An 18,160-nucleotide genomic window follows, 5' to 3' on the forward strand; every position below is an offset into this window, starting at 1 on the left:
GACAGCCAATAAATTGGCAGATGCAAACCGGTCATCTTTAGCAGAAAACAGTTCTTGAGGACTTGAACATAAAAAGATGTTTGCGATTTCTTTCAAACTGGTGAACTGCCGTTTGAGTTGTGTGGTTGCCATATCAACAGTCTCTTATCTCTGGTATATCTTGTCATGCATCGTTCAATACTAAGATTAAATTGTGTGCAGCGCAATGGACATATAGTGCATTCTGAAAGTATTCCGATCAAAACAAGCAATCGGAGGAGAAGGGCCTTGGTCAGGGAGGTGACCAAGAACCTGATGGTCACTCTGACAGAGCTCCAGAGTTCCTCTGTGGGGATGGGATAACCTTCCAGAATCAAATCAACAAAACAAATTGTCACATGCGCCGAATACAACAGGTGAAATGCTTACTTACAAGCCCTTAACCAACAATGCTTTAAGATGTTAAGTAAAAAATTGAAAATAAAAGTAACAAATAATTCAACATTAGCAGTAAAATATCAAGCAAGGCTATATATAGGGGGTACAAGTACAGAGTCAATGTGATTCAGGATTCCTATTTGACTCAGCCATGCCTCCTTGCCCATTCAACATTTCCTCATCTCCCACCCCTTCTAATGCAACTATCCCAGATGCGTCTTCCTCTTTTTCCCCTGCCCCGCTACACAGTTTCTCCCTGCAGGCAGTCACTGAGTCCGAGGTGCTAAAAGAGCTCCTGAAACTTGACCCCAAAAAAACATCTGGGCCAGATGGTTTAGACCCTTTCTTCTTTAAGGTTGCTGCCCCCATCATTGCCAAGCCTATCATTGCCAAGCCTAGAGGAGAGACCTAACCTGTCTCTCCTCTCTGGGGAGGTTCCCATTGCGTGGAAGGCAGCCACGGTGCGTTCTTTATTTAAAGGGGGAGATCAAGCTGATCCTAACTGTTATAGGCCTATTTCTATTTTGCCCTATTTATCAAAAGTGTTGGAAAAACTTGTCAATAATCAACTGACTGGCTTTCTTGATGTCTATAGTATTCTCTCTAGTATGCAATCTGGTTTCCGCTCAGGTTATGGATATGTCACTGTAACCTTAAAGGTCCTCTTACCATTGCCCTTGATTCTAAGCAATGTTGTGCTGCTATTTTTATTGACTTGGCCAACGCTTTTGATACGGTAGACCATTCCACTCTTGTGGGCTGGCTAAGGAGTATTGGTGTCTCTGAGGGGTCTTTGGCCTGGTTTGCTAACTACCTCTCTCAAAGAGTGCAGTGTATAAAGTCAGAACATCTCTTGTCTCAGCCACTGCCTGTCACCAAGGGAGTACCGCAAGGCTCGATCCTAGGCCCCACGCTCTTCTCAATTTACATCAACAACATAGCTCAGGCAGTAGGAAGCTCTCTCATCTATTTATATGCAGATGATACAGTCTTATACTCAGCTGGCCACGCCTGGGATTTTGTGTTAAATGCTCTACAACAAAGCTTTCTTAGTGTCCAACAAGCTTTCTCTACCCTTAACCTTGTTCTGAACACCTCCAAAACAAAGGTCACGTGGTTTGGTAAAAAGAATGCCCCTCTCCCCACAGGTGTGATTAATAGCTCTGAGGGTTTAGAGCTTGAGGTAGTCATCTCCTACAAGTACTACCAGACGAGCTAAATGCCTTCTATGCTCGCTTCGAGCCAAGCAACACTGAAGCATGCATGAGAGCACCAGCTGTTCCGGATGACTGTGTGATCAAGCTCTCCGTAGGCGATGTGAACAAGACCTTTAAACAGGTCAACATTCACAAGGTCGCTGGGCCAGACGGATTACCAGGACGTGTACTGCGAGCATGCGCGGACCAACTGGCAAGTGTCTTCACTGACATTTTCAACCTCTCCCTGACCGAGTCTGTAATACCTACATGTTTCAAGCAGACCACCATAGTCCCCGTGCCCAAGAAAGCAAAGGTAACCTGCCTAAATGACTACCGCCCCGTAGCACTCACGTTAGTAGCCATGAAGTGCTTTGAAAGGCTGGTCATGGCTCACATCAACACCAAACCCTAGGCCCACCCCAATTCGCATACTGCCCCAACAGATCCACAGATGACGCAATTTAAACCGCACTCAACACTGTCCTTTCCACCAGGACAAAAGGAACACCTATGTGAGAATGCTGTTCATTGACAACAGCGTTCAACACCATAGTGCCCACAAAGCTCATCACTAAGCTAAGGACCCTGGGACTAAACACCTCCCTCTGCAACTGGATCCTGGACTTCCTGATGTGCCACCCCCAGGTGGTAAGGGTAGTCAACAACACATCTGCCACGCTGATCCTCAACACTGGGGCTCCTCAGGGGTGCGTGGTCAGTCCCCTCCTGTACTCCCTGTTCACCCACGACTGCGTGGCCAAGCACGACACCATCATTACGTTTGCTGATGACACAACAGTGGTAGGCCTGATCACGATAACGATGAGACAGCCTATAGGGAGGAGATCAGAGATCTGGCAGTGTGGTGCAAGGACAACAAAGGAGGTGATCGTGGACTACAGGAAAAGGAGGGCCGAACAGGCCCCCATTAACATCAACGAGGCTGCAGTGGAGCGGGTTCGAGAGTTTCAAGTTCCTTGGTGTTCACATCAAACAAACTATCATGGTCCAAACACACCAAGACAGTCGTGAAGAGGGCACGACAACCCCTTTTCCCCCTCAGGAGACTGAAAAGATTTGGCATGGCTCACCAGATCCTCAAAAGGTTCTACAGCTGCACCATCGAGAGCATCCTGTCCGGTTGCACCACCGCCTGGTATGGCAACTGCTCGGCATCTGTCCGACACTCAGCTAAAAGTGTGTGCAAGAGTGTGCAAAGCTGTCATCATGGCAAAGCGTGGCTATTTGAAGAATCTCAAATATAAAATATGTTTTGATTTGTTTAACACTTTTTTGGTTACTACATGATTCCATGTGTGTTATTTCATAGTTTTGATGTCTTCACTATTATTCTAAAATGTAGAAAATAGTAAAAATAAAGAAAAACCCTTGAATAATTAGGTGTTCTAAAACTTTTGACCGGAAGTATATCTACGTGTATTTTTGGCTGAGTGTCGTCTGGTTCAGTTGGGTTTCCGTTATGACAGAGATGAAACAAGAAAAAGGCCAGTGGTCCTGGCGTTGGAGCATACAGCTGAAGAAGCATCTTCCTTCGTCAGAGCTCACACGCATAGGAGACGTTCTCTTTCTTTCTCAGACTCAGTCCTCAATTCCGTTCAGTCCAAAGAAATAAAGCTTGTTAAGGCACTAGGGTGCAGTGGAATGTTTCAGTCCCCTTAGGGAGATTTTTTTATTTCACCTTTATTTAACCAGGTAGGCAAGTTGAGAACAAGTTCTCATTTACAATTGCGACCTGGCCAAGATAAAGCAAAGCAGCTCAACACATACATACAACACAGAGTTACACATGGAGTAAAACAAACATACAGTCATTAACACAGTAGAAAAATAAGTCTCTAGACAATGTGAGCAAATGAGGTGAGATAAGGGAGGTAAAGGCAAAAAAAGGCCATGGTGGCGAAGTAAATACAACATAGCAAGTAAAACACTGGAATGGTAGATTTGCAGTGGAAGAATGTACAAAGTAGAAATAGAAATAATGGGGTGCAAAGGAGCAAAATAAACAAATAAATAAATACAGTAGGGGAAGAGGTAGTTGTTTGGGCTGGAAGGAGAGGCGGCCAAAGGAGGAATTGGTTTTGGGGGTGACCAGAGAGATATACCTGCTGGAGCGCGTGCTACAGGTGGGTTCTGCTATGGTGACCAGCGAGCTGAGATAAGCGGGGACTTTACCTAGCAGGGTCTTGTAGATGACCTGGAGCCAGTGGGTTTGGCGACGAGTATGAAGCAAGGGCCAGCCAACAAGAGCGTACAGGTCGCAGTGGTGGGTAGTATATGGGGCTTTGGTGATAAAACAGATGGCACTGTGATAGACTGCATCCAATTTATTGAGTAGGGTATTGGAGGCTATTTTGTAAATGACATCGCCGAAGTCGAGGATCGGTAGGATGGTCAGTTTTACGAGGGTATGTTTGGCAACATGAGTGAAGGATGCTTTGTTGCGAAATAGGAAGCCAATTCTAGATTTAACTTTGGATTGGAGATGTTTGATGTGAGTCTGGAAGGAGAGTTTACAGTCTAACCAGACACCTAGGTATTTGTAGTTGTCCACATATTCTATGTCAGAACCGTCCAGAGTAGTGATGCTGGACGGGCGGGCAGGTGCAGGCAGCGATCGGTTGAATAGCATGCATTTAGTTTTACTTGTATTTAAGAGCAGCTGGAGGCCACGGATGCAACTCAGCGTTTCGTCGTGAGTGAGCAGAGTGTGTTGTTCGGCAAAGTTCCTCTCAGGTGATTCTTCTGTTTGAGTGGAATAAGGCTTCCTCGATCTGTATTTTGAATTTCCAAGGAGATGGGATCATTTGTCCCACGGGCGTGGCCTCGCCTTGCAAAACTGGATCTGACTTTTGTTTCGTAAGTCCTCTTATTTATAGGGAGACTCAAAAGGCAGGCAGGCTCTAACGGCCGGACAGTGTGAAACACGAATGCTCTGTTGTTCAGGAAAACCCCGCAAATTAATGTTCTTATGAGATAAACCTGAGCCTCATGTTTTTCTTGTACAGAAGACTGTTTCATAATCTTTAACATAGAATATGTAGCCTTTACAAACACTTCTTGTGTAAAATCCATATATTTTATGTTACACTAAAATACCAATTATACTTATTGTATGACATAGGAAAATCAGAAGAAAGATATCACATTGTTTCAGGTTACATCAACGTGTCATGAGTCCTTCAGTTTTAATACAGTGAAGAAAACATGTTTAAATGTCCTTTTGTACTCTTGGTGCCATTTTCTCTTCGTTACAAAGAGTAACAATTCCTGACTGCCCTCTTGGGATACACATGCAGATCACCAGGTGGTCTGCTGACTTGCAGAAGGGTCTGGTTTATGTTTCCTGACCTACTCAGGGCCATTCAGAGTCGTAAAGAGATAAAGGGATAGCAGTTTATTGGTCTTGTTGAAAGGGGGCGGCGTCAATTACAGAACTGTAAATCTTGGCCTGGAATGTGGTACTCTGTCCATTCGTGGGCTCTCATTACAACAACACTTTCTAACTGGGTTAAGTTTAGACTGTAGTATTTTTTCATAACACCCGCAACCCATTAAAAACCTCCTGCGACCCAAATTAGGGTCGCGACCCACCCGTTGAGAATTGCTAGTCTACTGCATGTAGTACCAGGACCCCATGGACTGACACCACTATCACTATGAGGGTTGAGACTGAACTAAAGGGACCACTATGGGGGAATGACTTAACGCATTATGGGTTCTGTCATAGGGAGATCTTACTGCTGTACTCAGCACGAACCAGAACAAAATCTAGCATGTACTGGCTAGCTGCTTGAATAACATTTATGTTAACAGTGAGTGACAAGTTATTCTCTAATACTTTGTCGTATACCTCCTGAATGTAAAATATAGAATTCAATCTCTGTAAAATTGCTGTTTAAAAGCAGGAACATTTCTGAACGACCGCCATGATTCGGTCTTATGTAGCAAAAAAATATATATATATATTTTTTAAACATTGGATAAAAGTAGAGACTCAGAGATACAAAATTGTATATCATACACTGCAGTTGAAGAACAATAGGAAAGTAATTCTGCTTTGAAAGTTGATAAACTTCGAATCCCACTTGAGAAAATGGCCCTTGAATATTTTGGTACACCTACTGGAGCGCTCTTCTTTGTCTACACCCATTCAGCATCGTTCACACCCTCTTAAGCGTTAGCTCCACCCATCTCTTTAAGGATTCACATGTGAGACCATTTGCTAAACAGAGTGATTAGTTTAGTAAACATCCAAATATGAATCACCCCAGACACACTTAGCTAACTTGATGGGTCATGTAATCATCTGGAAAAGTGTTTTGTTTAGACATATAGTCTTATCTTTTGTTCAGATGTAGCTCGCTAAACAATGAACCGGCATAATCCCAACTCATACTACTACCAACCAATACAAACATTGTCATAGATGTAGTATGAATCTGCAGGTAGCTAAAGCTAACCAACCAGGTTCAATGTTAGCTCGCTAACATGAGGCTATAACTAAGAATGCAAACGGTTTCTGATTCGAATAATATTACTACACAGATCATACACATAATGTTCACTTGCGAGCCAGCAAGCTAACGTTCGCTAGCTAGCTAACAGTACAATTTAACTTGCCATGAAAACGACTTTCTGACAAAACTAGAAACATATAATATCTGAAAATATAACTAGACTCTTACCCGTATACATGGATGAACGCTTCACGACAGACTGGAAACATTTAACTCTTGCAGCTACATCTTGTTTTGCCAGCATTGTGTCAAGTTACACCAGATCACACTGACCGTGGCGTATCCAGAAAGTACCAAATCACTTTTTTCCAACTGATCTGTCGATAGCGCCTGCTAAATTCAGGGCATCAATATTTAGAAAAGTAGCAAAACTTTTGTAGTTCTCAATGGCTAACGTTATATATTTCAAAAACTGTGCGGTAGAAAGTATTATCAACACATACAGAGCAGCTCACGTCATAAACAGAAGCCTGCTACATGGCAGACCAATCCAAACTCATCTCCCGGCATGTCCAGACCATCCATTATCTCAGCCAATCATGGCTAGCGGGAAGGTTCCTGTAATTTCCATCACTAAACTAACTAGGCTCGTAATTTAACAATTTACGGATGGAATACAAGTTTGTTATTAAGGCACATGAAAGTTCACATGTTCCAGAAGGCATTTCTGCCCAAAAAAAGGCATTTAGATTTTTTAGAAATATGTTCAAATGACTCTCCTGTGTAGTGACGTGCTTTTGTGTTCCTGGTGTAGCACTTCTGTGGGAAAGCTCCTGTTTCTTTCAATATTGTTTTTCCTATTAAGATAACAGACAAGGTCTACCAAAACTAAATATATTGTCTGGTGTCGTTGTAACACATCATTTACATGTAGCACAAGGAATGTAGCACAAGAAATCTGATCATATTTACTTAAAGAAATACATTTGTCATATTTATTTAGTTTGTTATATAACAGATGTTGGATATGAACAGAAATACTGAAACATTTCAATCTCAAAGTTTGTTTTTTAAACTCTACACCTCAACTCCAAGGCATACAGAGTCCAAAAGCAGCTCTAACTTGAAAGTCTTTATAAATGCTGTTCAGTTTGTAGGCCTTTTTGTTGCCTTATTTCCCTCTAAATTCTTGCTGATATAACACCAAAGTGAGACAGTGGTGACTTTCAGGAACTTCACCCAAGAGGGTGAGATTCAATCCAAGGCCTCTTATAGAGCAGAGCACTGGACAGCTGACCATGCTCCACTCAAAGAAAATTTCCCTGACGTTCGCGGAGATCACATTCACGGTAAACACTGTGCATGTCAGCTCCCCGGGCGCCGAAGACGTGGATGTCGATTATGGCAGACCCCCCACACCTCTCTGATTCAGAGGGGTTGGGTTAAATGCGGAAGACACATTTCAGTTGAATGCATTCAGTTGTACAACTGACTAAGTGTCCCCCTTTCCCTTTCCCTCAAGCGTAAATTACCTTTAAAAAGGTCAAGAGCCATGCACTGCTATATAACATGCCTTGGATTGAAACCCGGACTTGGTTGTTCAGGCTCTGAGTAATGTCTTGAGCCGAGGGAACAGGCGCAGGGCATTCTGTGTCGTCACCTCCATCACCATTTCCAAGGGAACCCCTTTGATCTTACTGATGTACTCAGCGCAGACAGAGATATTCTTTGGCTCATTTCTCACCTATGTTAAAGATGCAAAAGCATGACTAGTGTTAGTAACACCATCTCTAAAATATATTCTTAGATGCATCAATCACTTTCAAACATTATTTGATGTACAACCACTTTCAAACCAGGATAAAGTCAATGGCATATGGATTTCAATCTACACTGAACAAAAATATAAATGCAACAGACAACAATTTCAAATATTTTACTGAGTTATAGTTCATATAAGTAAATCAGTCAATTGAAATAAATTCATTAGGGCCTAATATACAGATTTCACATGACTGTGAATACAGATATGCATCCTTTGGTCACAGATACCTTAAAAAAAAGGTAGGGGTGTGGATCAGAAAATCAGTCAGTATCTGGTGTGACCACCATTTGCCTCATGCAGAGTTGATCAGGCTGTTGACTGTGGCCTGTGGAATGTTGTCCCAATCCTCTTCAATGGCTGTGTGAAGTTGCTGGATATTGGCGGGAACTGGAACACGCTGTCGTACACGTCGATCCAGAGCATCCCAAACATGCTCAATGGGTGACATGTCTGGTGAGTATGCAAGCCATGGAAGAACTGGGACATTTTCAGCTTCCAGGAATTGTGTACAGATCCTTGCGACATGGGGCATGCATTATCATGCTGAAACATGAGGTGATGGCGGCTGATGAATGGCACAACACTGGGCCTCAGGATCTCGTCACGGTATCTCTGTGCATTCAAATAGCCTTTGACAAAATGCAATTGTGTTTGTTGTCCGTAGCTTACGGTGCATTTGGAAACTATTCAGACCCCTTGAATTTTTCCACATTTTGTTACATTACGGCCTTAATCTAAAATCGATTAATTATTTTTTTTCCTTCTCATCAATCTACACACAATACCCCATAATGACAAAGCAAATAACAGGTTTTATAAATGTTTGCAAATGTATAAAATATAAAACCCTGAAATATCACATTTACATAAGTATTCAGACCCTTTACTCAGGACTTTGTTGAAGCACCTTTGGCAGCATTTACAGCCTCAAGTCTTCTTGGGTATGATGCTACAAGCTTAGCAGACCTTCATTTTTTTTAAAATACATTTGCAAACATTTCTAAGTACCTGTTTTCACTTTGTCATTATGGGATATTGTGTGTAAATTGAAGAGGATTAAAAAATATATATATTTTAGAATAAGACTAACGTAACAAAATGTGGAAAAAGTCAAGGGGTCTGAATACTTTCTGGAGGCACTGTATACCTGCCCATACCATAACCCCACCATGGGGCACTCTGTTCACAACTTTGACATCAGCAAACCCACACAACGCCATACACGTGGTCTGCGGATGTGAGGCAAGTTGGACCTACTGCCAAATGGTAGAGAAATTAACATTAAATTACCTGGCAACAGCTCTGCAGTCAGCATGTCAATTGCACGCTCCCTCAAAACTTGAGACATCTGTGGCATTGTGTTCATTGTTTTGTGTGACAAAACTGCACATTTTAGAGATGCCTTTTATTGTACCCAGCACAAGGTGCAACTGTGTAATGATCATGCCGTTTAATCCGCTTCTTGATCTGCCACACCTGTCCGGTGGATGGATTATCTTGGCAAAGGAGAAATGCTCACTAACAGGGATGTAAAAACATTTGTGCACAAGAACTGAGAGAAATCTAATTTGAGTGTGTTTGGAAAATTTCTGGGATCTTTAAGTTCAGCTCATGAAATATGGGGTCACTTAGAAATGTCCTTGTTTTATATGTTGCATTTATATTTTTGTTCAGTATATATACTGTGTTATGTTTTATGTACACTAACGTTCAAAAGTTTGGGGTCACTTAGAAATGTCCTTGTTTTTTAAAGAAAAGCAAAAATGTTGTCTATTAAAATAGCATCTTGGAGTCTATTTACTACTATTTAATGAAGCTGCCAGTTGAGGATTTGTGAAGCGTCTGTTTCTCAAACTAGACACTCTAATGTACTTGTCCTCTTGCTCAGATGTGGACCGGGGCCCCCCACTCCTCTTTCTATTCTGGTTAGAGACAGTTCGCGCTGTTCTGTGAAGGGAGTAGTACACAGCGTTGTACGAGATCTTCCGTTTCTTGGCCATTTCTCGCATGGAATAGCCTTCATTTCTCAGAACAAGAATAGCCTGACTAGTTTCAGAAGAAAGGTCTTTGTTTCGGAACATTTGGAGCCTGTAATCGAGCCCACAAATGCTGATGCTCCAGATACTCAACTTGTCTAAAGGCCAGTTTTATTGTTTTTTATATCAGGACAACAGTTTTCAGCTGTGCTAACATAATTGAAAAAGGGGTTTCTAATGATCAATTAGCCTTTTAAAATGATGAACTTGGATTAGCTAACACAACGTGCCATTGGAACACAGGAGAGATGGTTGCTGATAATGGGTCTCTGTACGCCTGTGTCGATATTCCATTATTTTTTTTATTTTTTTTAAATCTGCCGTTTCCAGCTACAATAGTCATTTACAACAGTAATTAACAATGTCTACACTGTATTTCTGATCAATTTGATGTTATTTAATGGACAAAAAATTAGCTTTTCTTTCAAAAACAAGGACATTTCTAAGTGACCCCAAACTTTTGAACATTAGTGTATATTGCATTTTGTTTTTGAGTGTAAATAAATAAATAAGTTAACAATCCTACCTGTTTCTCTGGACCCAAGGCAGGTGAATCGGTTTCTAGACACATGCTCTCCAACGGCAGCTGTTTCACTAGGTTCTGCTTCTTGTGGGATTTATTTTTATTTTTAAGGAAGTGACATAAGTTCAAATTAGCACATGACATAGTGACATAGTTCAGACAGTACAAGACTCACATCTGTTCAGATAAAATGCATCAACAATTTTTTTTTCTAACAACGAGCGAACAAGTGCTGTAGTGTTAGTACTACTTAGTGTGAGAAAACAAATCAAATCACAATTCATTTAAAGTGAATTTAACAAAAGCCTTAATACACTTACAGAAAAATAAAGTTTTAATTAAAAAACTCTTTACCTGTTCACTTCTTACTATAGATGGAGGAATGGAGAAGTAATACCCAGCCTTCACTCCCTCCATGGCAACTGAGGGTTTCCCATCAAAAGCATGAAGAAGAGCTTTCTCAACACCTAGTGGAAAGTCAAAATCAATCAAATGTATTTATAAAGCCCTTCTTATATCAGCTGATGCCACAAAGTGCAGTACAGAAACCCAGCCTAAAAACCCCAAGCAATGCAATGCAAGCAATGCAGGTGTAGAAGCACGACGGCTAGGAAAAACTCCCTAGAAAGGCCGGAATCTAGGAAGAAACCTAGAGAGGAACCAGGCTACGAGGGGTGGCCAGTCCTCTTCTGGCTGTGCCGGTTGGAGATTATAACAGAACATGGCCAAGATGTTCAAATGTTCATAGATGACCAGCAGGGTCAAATAATAATAATCACAGTGGTTGTCGAGGGTGCAACAGGTCAGCACCTCAGGAGTAAATGTCAGTTGGCTTTTCATAGCCGATCATTCAGAGTATCTCTACCGCTCCTGCTGTCTCTAGAGAGTTGAAAACAGCAGGTCTGGGACAGGTAGCACGTCCGGTGAACAGGTCAGGGTTCTTGTAAGGTGCAGGCAGAACATTTGAAACTGGAGCAGCAGCACGGCCAGGTGGAGTGGGGACAGCAAGGAGTCATCAGGCCAGGTAGTCCTGAGACATGCATTGTTTACTATATGAATTAACTTGGCAGATTCCGTGGCTTCAGAAAGTATTCACACCCCTTGACTTTTTCCACATTTTGTTGTGTTACAAGGTGGGATTAAAATGGATTTGTCATTTTTTGTCAACGATCTACACAAAATACTCTGTCAAAGTGTAAGAAAAATGTGAACCTTTGTAAAAATAAAAACAATATTTTAAAAATACTAAAAATAAAACACTAATATATTATATATGGATTCAACCCCTGAGTCAATACATGTTAGAGTCACCTTTGGCAGTGATTACAGCTCTGAGTCTTTCTGGGTAAGTCTAAAAGCTTAAAACACCTGGATTGTACAATATTTGCAAATCATTCTTTTAAAAAATTCTTCAAACTCTGAAGTTGGTTGTTGATCATTGCTATTCGGCCATTTTCAAGTCTTACCATAGATTTTCAAGCCAATTTAAGTCAAAACTGTAGCTAGGCCACTCAGGAATATTCAATGTCGTCTTGCTTGGTAAGCAACTCCCAGGGTCTGTTGGAAAGCAGACTGAACCAGGTTTTCTTGGATTGTGCCTGTGCTTAGTTCTATTCCATTTCTTTTCATCCCAAAAAACTCCCTAGTCCTTGCCGATGAAAATATGAAGAGCCCTTCTCTGTGATGGGTTGGGTTGTATTTGCCCCAAACATAACACTTTGTATTCAGGATATGAAGTTCATTTTTTGCAGTATTACACGCCGACACAGTTAGAATGTACATTTACAAAACAGGGGACCATGTATATACAGTTTATACTACAAATGTAACAAAATGTGGAAAAAGTCAAGTGGTTTGAATACTTTCCGAATGCACTGTATACAAAAGTATGTGGACACTCCTTCAAATTAGTGGATTCGGCTATTTCAATCACACCCGTTGCTAACAGGTGTATAAAATCGAGCACACAGCCATGCAATCTCCATAGACAAAAATTGGCATTAGAATGGCTTTACTGAAGAGCTCAGTGACTTTCAGAAAGGGAAGAAACACCAGGAGAAGAGTTCCAGTAAGGAGGGGGTGGTTAACTGTGCCTGTACATTGATTTAGAGTTGCCCTAAACTGTTTATTTTGAGTATCATGTTGATTTTGGAGGTCTACACACTGGGAAGCGTATTGTAATTTAAATTAAAATGCATTGAGTTACCGATCTGTCATTAAAATGCAACTCGCGACAGTAAAACAGATACAAATGGGGTCTGTAATGAGAAAAGTTAATACTGGTAATATAAGTAGTATAAACTGTATATACATGGTCCCCTGTTTGTAAATGTACATTCTAACTGTGTCGGCGTGTGCTAAATCGAGGGTCTTGAATATGAGTGATAGACTCAACGTGAAACACTAAGGACTGTCATTCTAAATTTGGGTTGTATAACCATGATGGGTTTTATAACCATTGATAGTAGGGGTTTTGTTTTACCATGTTATCAGTATTCTAATGTTAAAGCGCTTCAATACATATGGCTTTCTGGATGATACAGTACAATTGATATGAGCATGTTTTAGTATGTTAATAACTATATAAGTGGAATAGCAGTAGTGACTAACATGTTATGGGTTAGATGGAATGATTTATGTGCAAATGCATTTGTAGCCAAAGGTTAAGTACATACAGGGCATGTGTTTGAGACAGAATGTTTGCTGCACAAGGGTGTTAGTTGTAGATTCTAGCGGAGATAGTGTTTTCATTTCAGACATTATTGTAACTTTCAGTGAGGGGTTTGCCAAATAATGTACAATGCTTGAAATAGCCAAAGATCCCTGTATACAGGAGGCCATCTTACCAGAAGGGAAGTTCGCTGTAGTAGTAGCATCACATCTTCTGCAGAGTGTGCCGAAGGATAAGTGACCATTGCTGTACATTCATACCCCAGGGTGAGGGTAACTTGACTATTGTAGTGGAACATCTGAAAGAGCTCATCAGTGATCTCGCAAACAAACACCAAACGAAGCGATTGCCTTGCGTGTGGTGATGAAGCGTGTACCGATGTTTAATTCTTATGTTATTTTTCCCCTTCTGAGAATGAATTGCACTATGAGAAGGTTTGAAACTCAATGACAAAGGAGGTAATTTACGATTGTAATGTACTAAGTGTAAGAAAGTCTTCAATTTTTCCTCTTTCCCCTCATGTTAATGCTTGTTTGATGAAAATGCTTGTAAGTAATTTTCTATTAGGTTGAGACATAGTCTCAAAAGGGTGGACTGTGGTGGAAAATTACTTTTAGACATCATATGCTGTTTTTTCTTAAGAGAATTGTGCATTGTTAAATGTTAGTTGCTTTTTTGCTGACGCAGGCTTGTCTTGTGTGAATTAGTCATACATCTGGGTGTACAGATAAGAACCGGGTGCGACCACAGTATGTGACATCCCATTTGTACTAACTGTAGGAACTCATCTGTGTGGAAACTTGCAGGAAGGAAACAGACAATGGTGGCAACGTCAGCTATCAATTTGCACAGACAAGCAAAACGCCTTTTATACACTATGTTCCCCACCCGTTTGCACATATCTGCTAACTGCCACATAGACAAAGAGGTTGGACTTTACCATAAAAGCTAAGAGCCAACTCTGTTCGTTAGGCTCTTAATTCTGCACCTTTGAGTGTTAACCGCTCCATTTTTGCAAATCTTATAATAAAGTTGTTGTTTGAAGAAACTAGTCTCTCTTCTTCTGGTTAGAATTTCCACGACAGCTGTTATTGTGAAGTGGTAACGTAGAGGAGCAACAACAGCTCATCCGTGAAGTGCTAGGCCACACAAGCTCACAGAACGGGACCGCCATGTGCTGAAGCATGTAAAAAATCATCTGTCCTCAGTTGCAACACTCACTACAGAGTTCCGAACTGCCTCTGGAAGCAACGTCAGCACAATAACTGCTCATCTGGAGCTTCATGAAATGGGTTTCCATGCGTTTCCAATTCCCCTGTGCACAAAGCGAAGTCCATACAGAAATGGTTTGTTGAGATCGGTGTGGAAGAACTTGACTGGCTGGCACAGAGCCCTGACCTCAACCCCATCAAACACCTTTGGGATGAATTGGAACACTGACTGCAAGCCAGGCCTAATTTCCCAAAATCAATGACCAACCTCACTAATGCTCTTGTGGCTGCATGGAAGCAAGTCCCTGCAGCAATGTTCCAACAGTGGAAAGCCTTCCCAGAAGAGTGGAGGCTGTTATAGCAGCAAAGGGGGGACCAACTCCATTAATGCTCTATTAATGCCCATGATTTTGGAATGAGATGTTCGACGAGCAGGTGTCCACATACTTCTGGTCATGTAGTGTACATAGAAATATATGAAATTACCTTGTTCCTTTAGCAGGTGTATAGTAGGTCTGCCTGCAGATCTTGAATGGACATTTCTAAACAATTGATACACCATGTTACAAAAAACATCTGACAAGATATATTGATTAAAACAAATGGACTGCGAGGAAAATGTATCAATGCCAACAACAACGCATGATCAATAATTTTGATTTGGTTTATATTAGTGTAGGACTCACAGCGGAAGGTCCAGTTGTTTTGCAATCTCTGCCTGCCGAATAAGCACCTGTCTTTGACTGTCTTTGTCTGCGTCACCATTGACAAATCTGGGGGTGAAATCCAAGCCTACCTATAAGTGAAGGCAATGATGACTGATTATCAGTGATGTAAGATCCTCAACCAACCACTTAGTTACTGTCTAGTGTGGATCTAACCCCAGCCCCAGGCTTATTACCACATACAGTGCATTGCAAAAGTATTCATACCCCTTGGATTTCTTCAATACAGCGACTACAGCTGTGAGTCACTCCAGTGTAGATTTAACCTTGTGTTGTAGGTTATTGTCCTGCTGAATGGTGAACTACTCTTCCAGTGTCTGGTGTAAAGCAGACTGAAGCAGGTTCTCCTCTAGGATTTTGCCTGTGTCTAGCTCCACCCGGTCTCTTTTTATCCTGAAAACTCCCCAGTCTTTGCCGATGTCAATCATACCCATACCATGATGCAGCCACCACCATGCTTGAAAATAAGAAGGCAGTTACTCAGTGACGTGTTGTGTTGGATTTGCCAGAAACATAAAGCTTTGCATTCAGGCCGAAAAGTGTATTCCTTTGCCGTGTCTTTTTGCAGTATTACTTTAGCGCCTTGTTGCATTCAAAATGCATGTTTTGAAATATTTGTATTCTGTATATTTGTATTCTTTCACTCTGTCATTGAAGTCATTATTGTGTAGTCACTACAATGTTGTTGATCCATCCTCAGTTTTTTCCTATCACAGCCATTGAACTCTGTAACTGTTTTAAAATCACCAATGGCCTCATGGTAACACCCCTGATCCCTTCATTTCTGTCCTGCAGCTTAGTTCAGAAGGACGACTGTATCTTCAATGTGTCTGGGAGTTTTTAAAATTTTTATTCTTAAATTTTACCCCCTTTTCTCCCCAATTTTTGTGGTATCCAATTGCTAGTAATTACTATCTTGTCTCATCGCTACAACTCCCGTACGGGCTCGGGAGAGATGAAGGTCGAAAGCCATGCGTCCTCCGAAACACAACCCAACCAAGCCGCACTGCTTCTAACACAGCGCGCCTCCAACCCGGAAGCCAGCCGCACCAATGTGTCGGAGGAAACACCGTGCACCTGGCTCCCTTGGTTAGCACGCACTGGCCCGGCCCGCCACAGGAGTCGCTGGTGCGCGATGAGACAAGGATATCCCTACCGGCCAAACCCTCCCTAACCCGGACGACGCTAGGCCAATTGTGCGTCGCCCCACGGACCTCCCGGTCGCGGCCGGCTGCGACAGAGCCTGGGCGCGAACCCAGAGTCTCTGGTGGCGCAGCTAGCGCTGCGATGCAATGCCCTAGACCACTGCGCCACCCGGGAGGCCGTGTCTGGGTGTTTTAATACATAATCCACAACATAATTATTAACTTGACCATGCTTAAAGAGATATTCAATGTCTGATTTATTATTGTTACCCATCTACTAATTTGAAATGCTCCCTGGTCTTTGTAGTTGAATCTGTGCTTGAAATTCAATACTTGACTGAGGGACCTTACAGATGTTGTATGTATGGGGGACAGAGGAAGGGTTAGTCATGAAAAAAAAACATGTCAACGCCTATTATTTCACAAAGAGTGAGTCCATGCAACTTATGTGATTTATTAAGTCAAATTCAACTCCTGAACTAATTTAGGGTTGCCTAAACAAAAGGGCTGAATATTTATGTAACAACTATATTTTAGTTATGTAAATTTGATTAATCTTTTAAACAAATATACATTTTCTTCCACTTTGACATTAGAGTATTTTTAGTAGATTGTTGACAAACAAATGCAAATTAAATGTATTTTAATCCCACTTTGTAACATGATAAAATGTGAAGAAATCCAAGGGGTAAGAATACTTTTGAAAGGCAGTGTATATAGAGTTTTGCCTGCTGGACGAGAATAGTGTGGATCTGTATCAATTTACACACAAAATCAATACAAAGACTACTTACCTCCCCAATAGCAACAAGATGGTCTTTATATTTCTCTATCAGGGGCAAAGCAGCATCTAAATCCTGCATAGAGAAAATATGACCATTTAACAAACAGTGCCGTAGTAGACATGCATTATGTTGATGATGGTGGTGGCGATGAAGATTATGATCTTTGTTTGGGGCACATACCTGGAGTAAGGCTCCTCTCTGTGGCTCAGGAGCTGTACCCTGTATAGGATGGACTCCTAAACAAGGGAAAATAAAGCCTGGGAACCTCTGTGACAGCTGTATAATCTTTTCAAACTCTCCGACATTTTCTGCTACTGCTAGTAGTGCTAAAAGCCCAGCCTGAAACAAAATAAAGTTGTATTGGTCACGTAAACATATTTTGCAGGTGTAGCAAAATGCTTATGTTCCTAGCTCCAACAGTGCAGTAATACCTAACAATACACACATTAAAAATGTTCATAGTGTGTATAGACATTATGGACAGTATATGAATAGAAAAGGTGTGTACAGCAGTAGTTATATAGAATTAGCCTTGTCTAGAATACTGTATATACATATGAAGTGGGTAAAACAGTAACGTAAACATTATTAAAGTGACCAGTGTTCAATGACTATGTACATAGTGCAGCAGTCTCTAAGGTGCAGAGTTGAGGACCTGGTGGTAGCCGGCTAGTAAAAGTACTAAAGTTCAGGGTAGGGTACTTGGCAGAGGCCGGCTAGTGGTAAAATGTATACCATTAGGACACGCCAATGACTAGGGGCCCTCCCTGGACTACGACATTCGCAACAACAACTGAACAAGTTACAGTTACCTTTTTAGAATTCTCAATCACATCTTCTATGTCCTGAAAGAAAATACAATAAATCGATTAAAGCATTAGACAAAACAAACAGACTGTCATATCTAATACAGAACCAATAATTGGTAAAGCTTTAATACAATATGCGTGACGTAAAAGTCCTACATTGTCGAAATCTCCTGCAGAGATGTGACAGTGGCAGTCAATAAAGCCCTTCATGGATAATTTTATTTATTTAAAGGTGGAGAAATTGAGACTAAATAGGCTATAATTTTCATAGAAACATGCTCTGCAAAAGCTCTCCCCAAATTGTCACGTAAAGAAAATATTGTGGATTCCACTTCC

At 41.3% G+C, this 18,160-nt stretch overlaps 1 protein-coding gene across 2 annotated transcripts; it reads right to left on the reverse strand.

Moving 5' to 3' along the window:
- Nucleotides 1-7,547: 7,547 nt before the first annotated feature.
- LOC120060513 (putative deoxyribonuclease TATDN3) lies at nucleotides 7,548-18,156 on the reverse strand. Of its 2 annotated transcripts, none has more exons than XM_039009884.1 (9): nucleotides 17,981-18,156; nucleotides 17,828-17,860; nucleotides 17,196-17,354; nucleotides 17,025-17,087; nucleotides 15,047-15,156; nucleotides 14,847-14,902; nucleotides 10,833-10,945; nucleotides 10,482-10,559; nucleotides 7,548-7,838 (listed from the first exon to the last, which is right to left on the reverse strand). In XM_039009884.1, exons 1-9 carry the CDS (start codon nucleotides 18,032-18,034, stop codon nucleotides 7,695-7,697), a joined length of 810 nt encoding a protein of 269 aa, XP_038865812.1. In that variant the 5' UTR covers nucleotides 18,035-18,156; the 3' UTR covers nucleotides 7,548-7,694. The 2 variants fall into 2 exon arrangements, with proteins under 2 accessions (XP_038865812.1, XP_038865811.1); XM_039009883.1 differs by having other exon boundaries at nucleotides 10,482-10,562.
- Between the last annotated feature and the right edge of the window lie 4 nt (nucleotides 18,157-18,160).

This window comes from Salvelinus namaycush, chromosome 15 (assembly GCF_016432855.1).
Source record: "Salvelinus namaycush isolate Seneca chromosome 15, SaNama_1.0, whole genome shotgun sequence".
In the NCBI taxonomy this organism is placed as follows: Eukaryota; Metazoa; Chordata; class Actinopteri; order Salmoniformes; family Salmonidae; genus Salvelinus; species Salvelinus namaycush.

What these genes read in the sequence shown, in the direction of transcription:
- LOC120060513 (XM_039009883.1), bottom strand. Translation starts at nt 18,034, where the DNA reads ATGAAGGGCTTTATTGACTGCCACTGTCACATCTCTGCAGGAGATTTC. An exon ending in ATCTTGTTGCTATTGGGGAG is followed by an intron (nt 15,157 to 17,024) that starts GTAAGTAGTCTT and finishes CTTCACTTATAG; the next exon opens with GTAGGCTTGGATTTCACCCC. An exon ending in AAACAACTGGACCTTCCGCT is followed by an intron (nt 14,903 to 15,046) that starts GTGAGTCCTACA and finishes TCAATTGTTTAG; the next exon opens with AAATGTCCATTCAAGATCTG.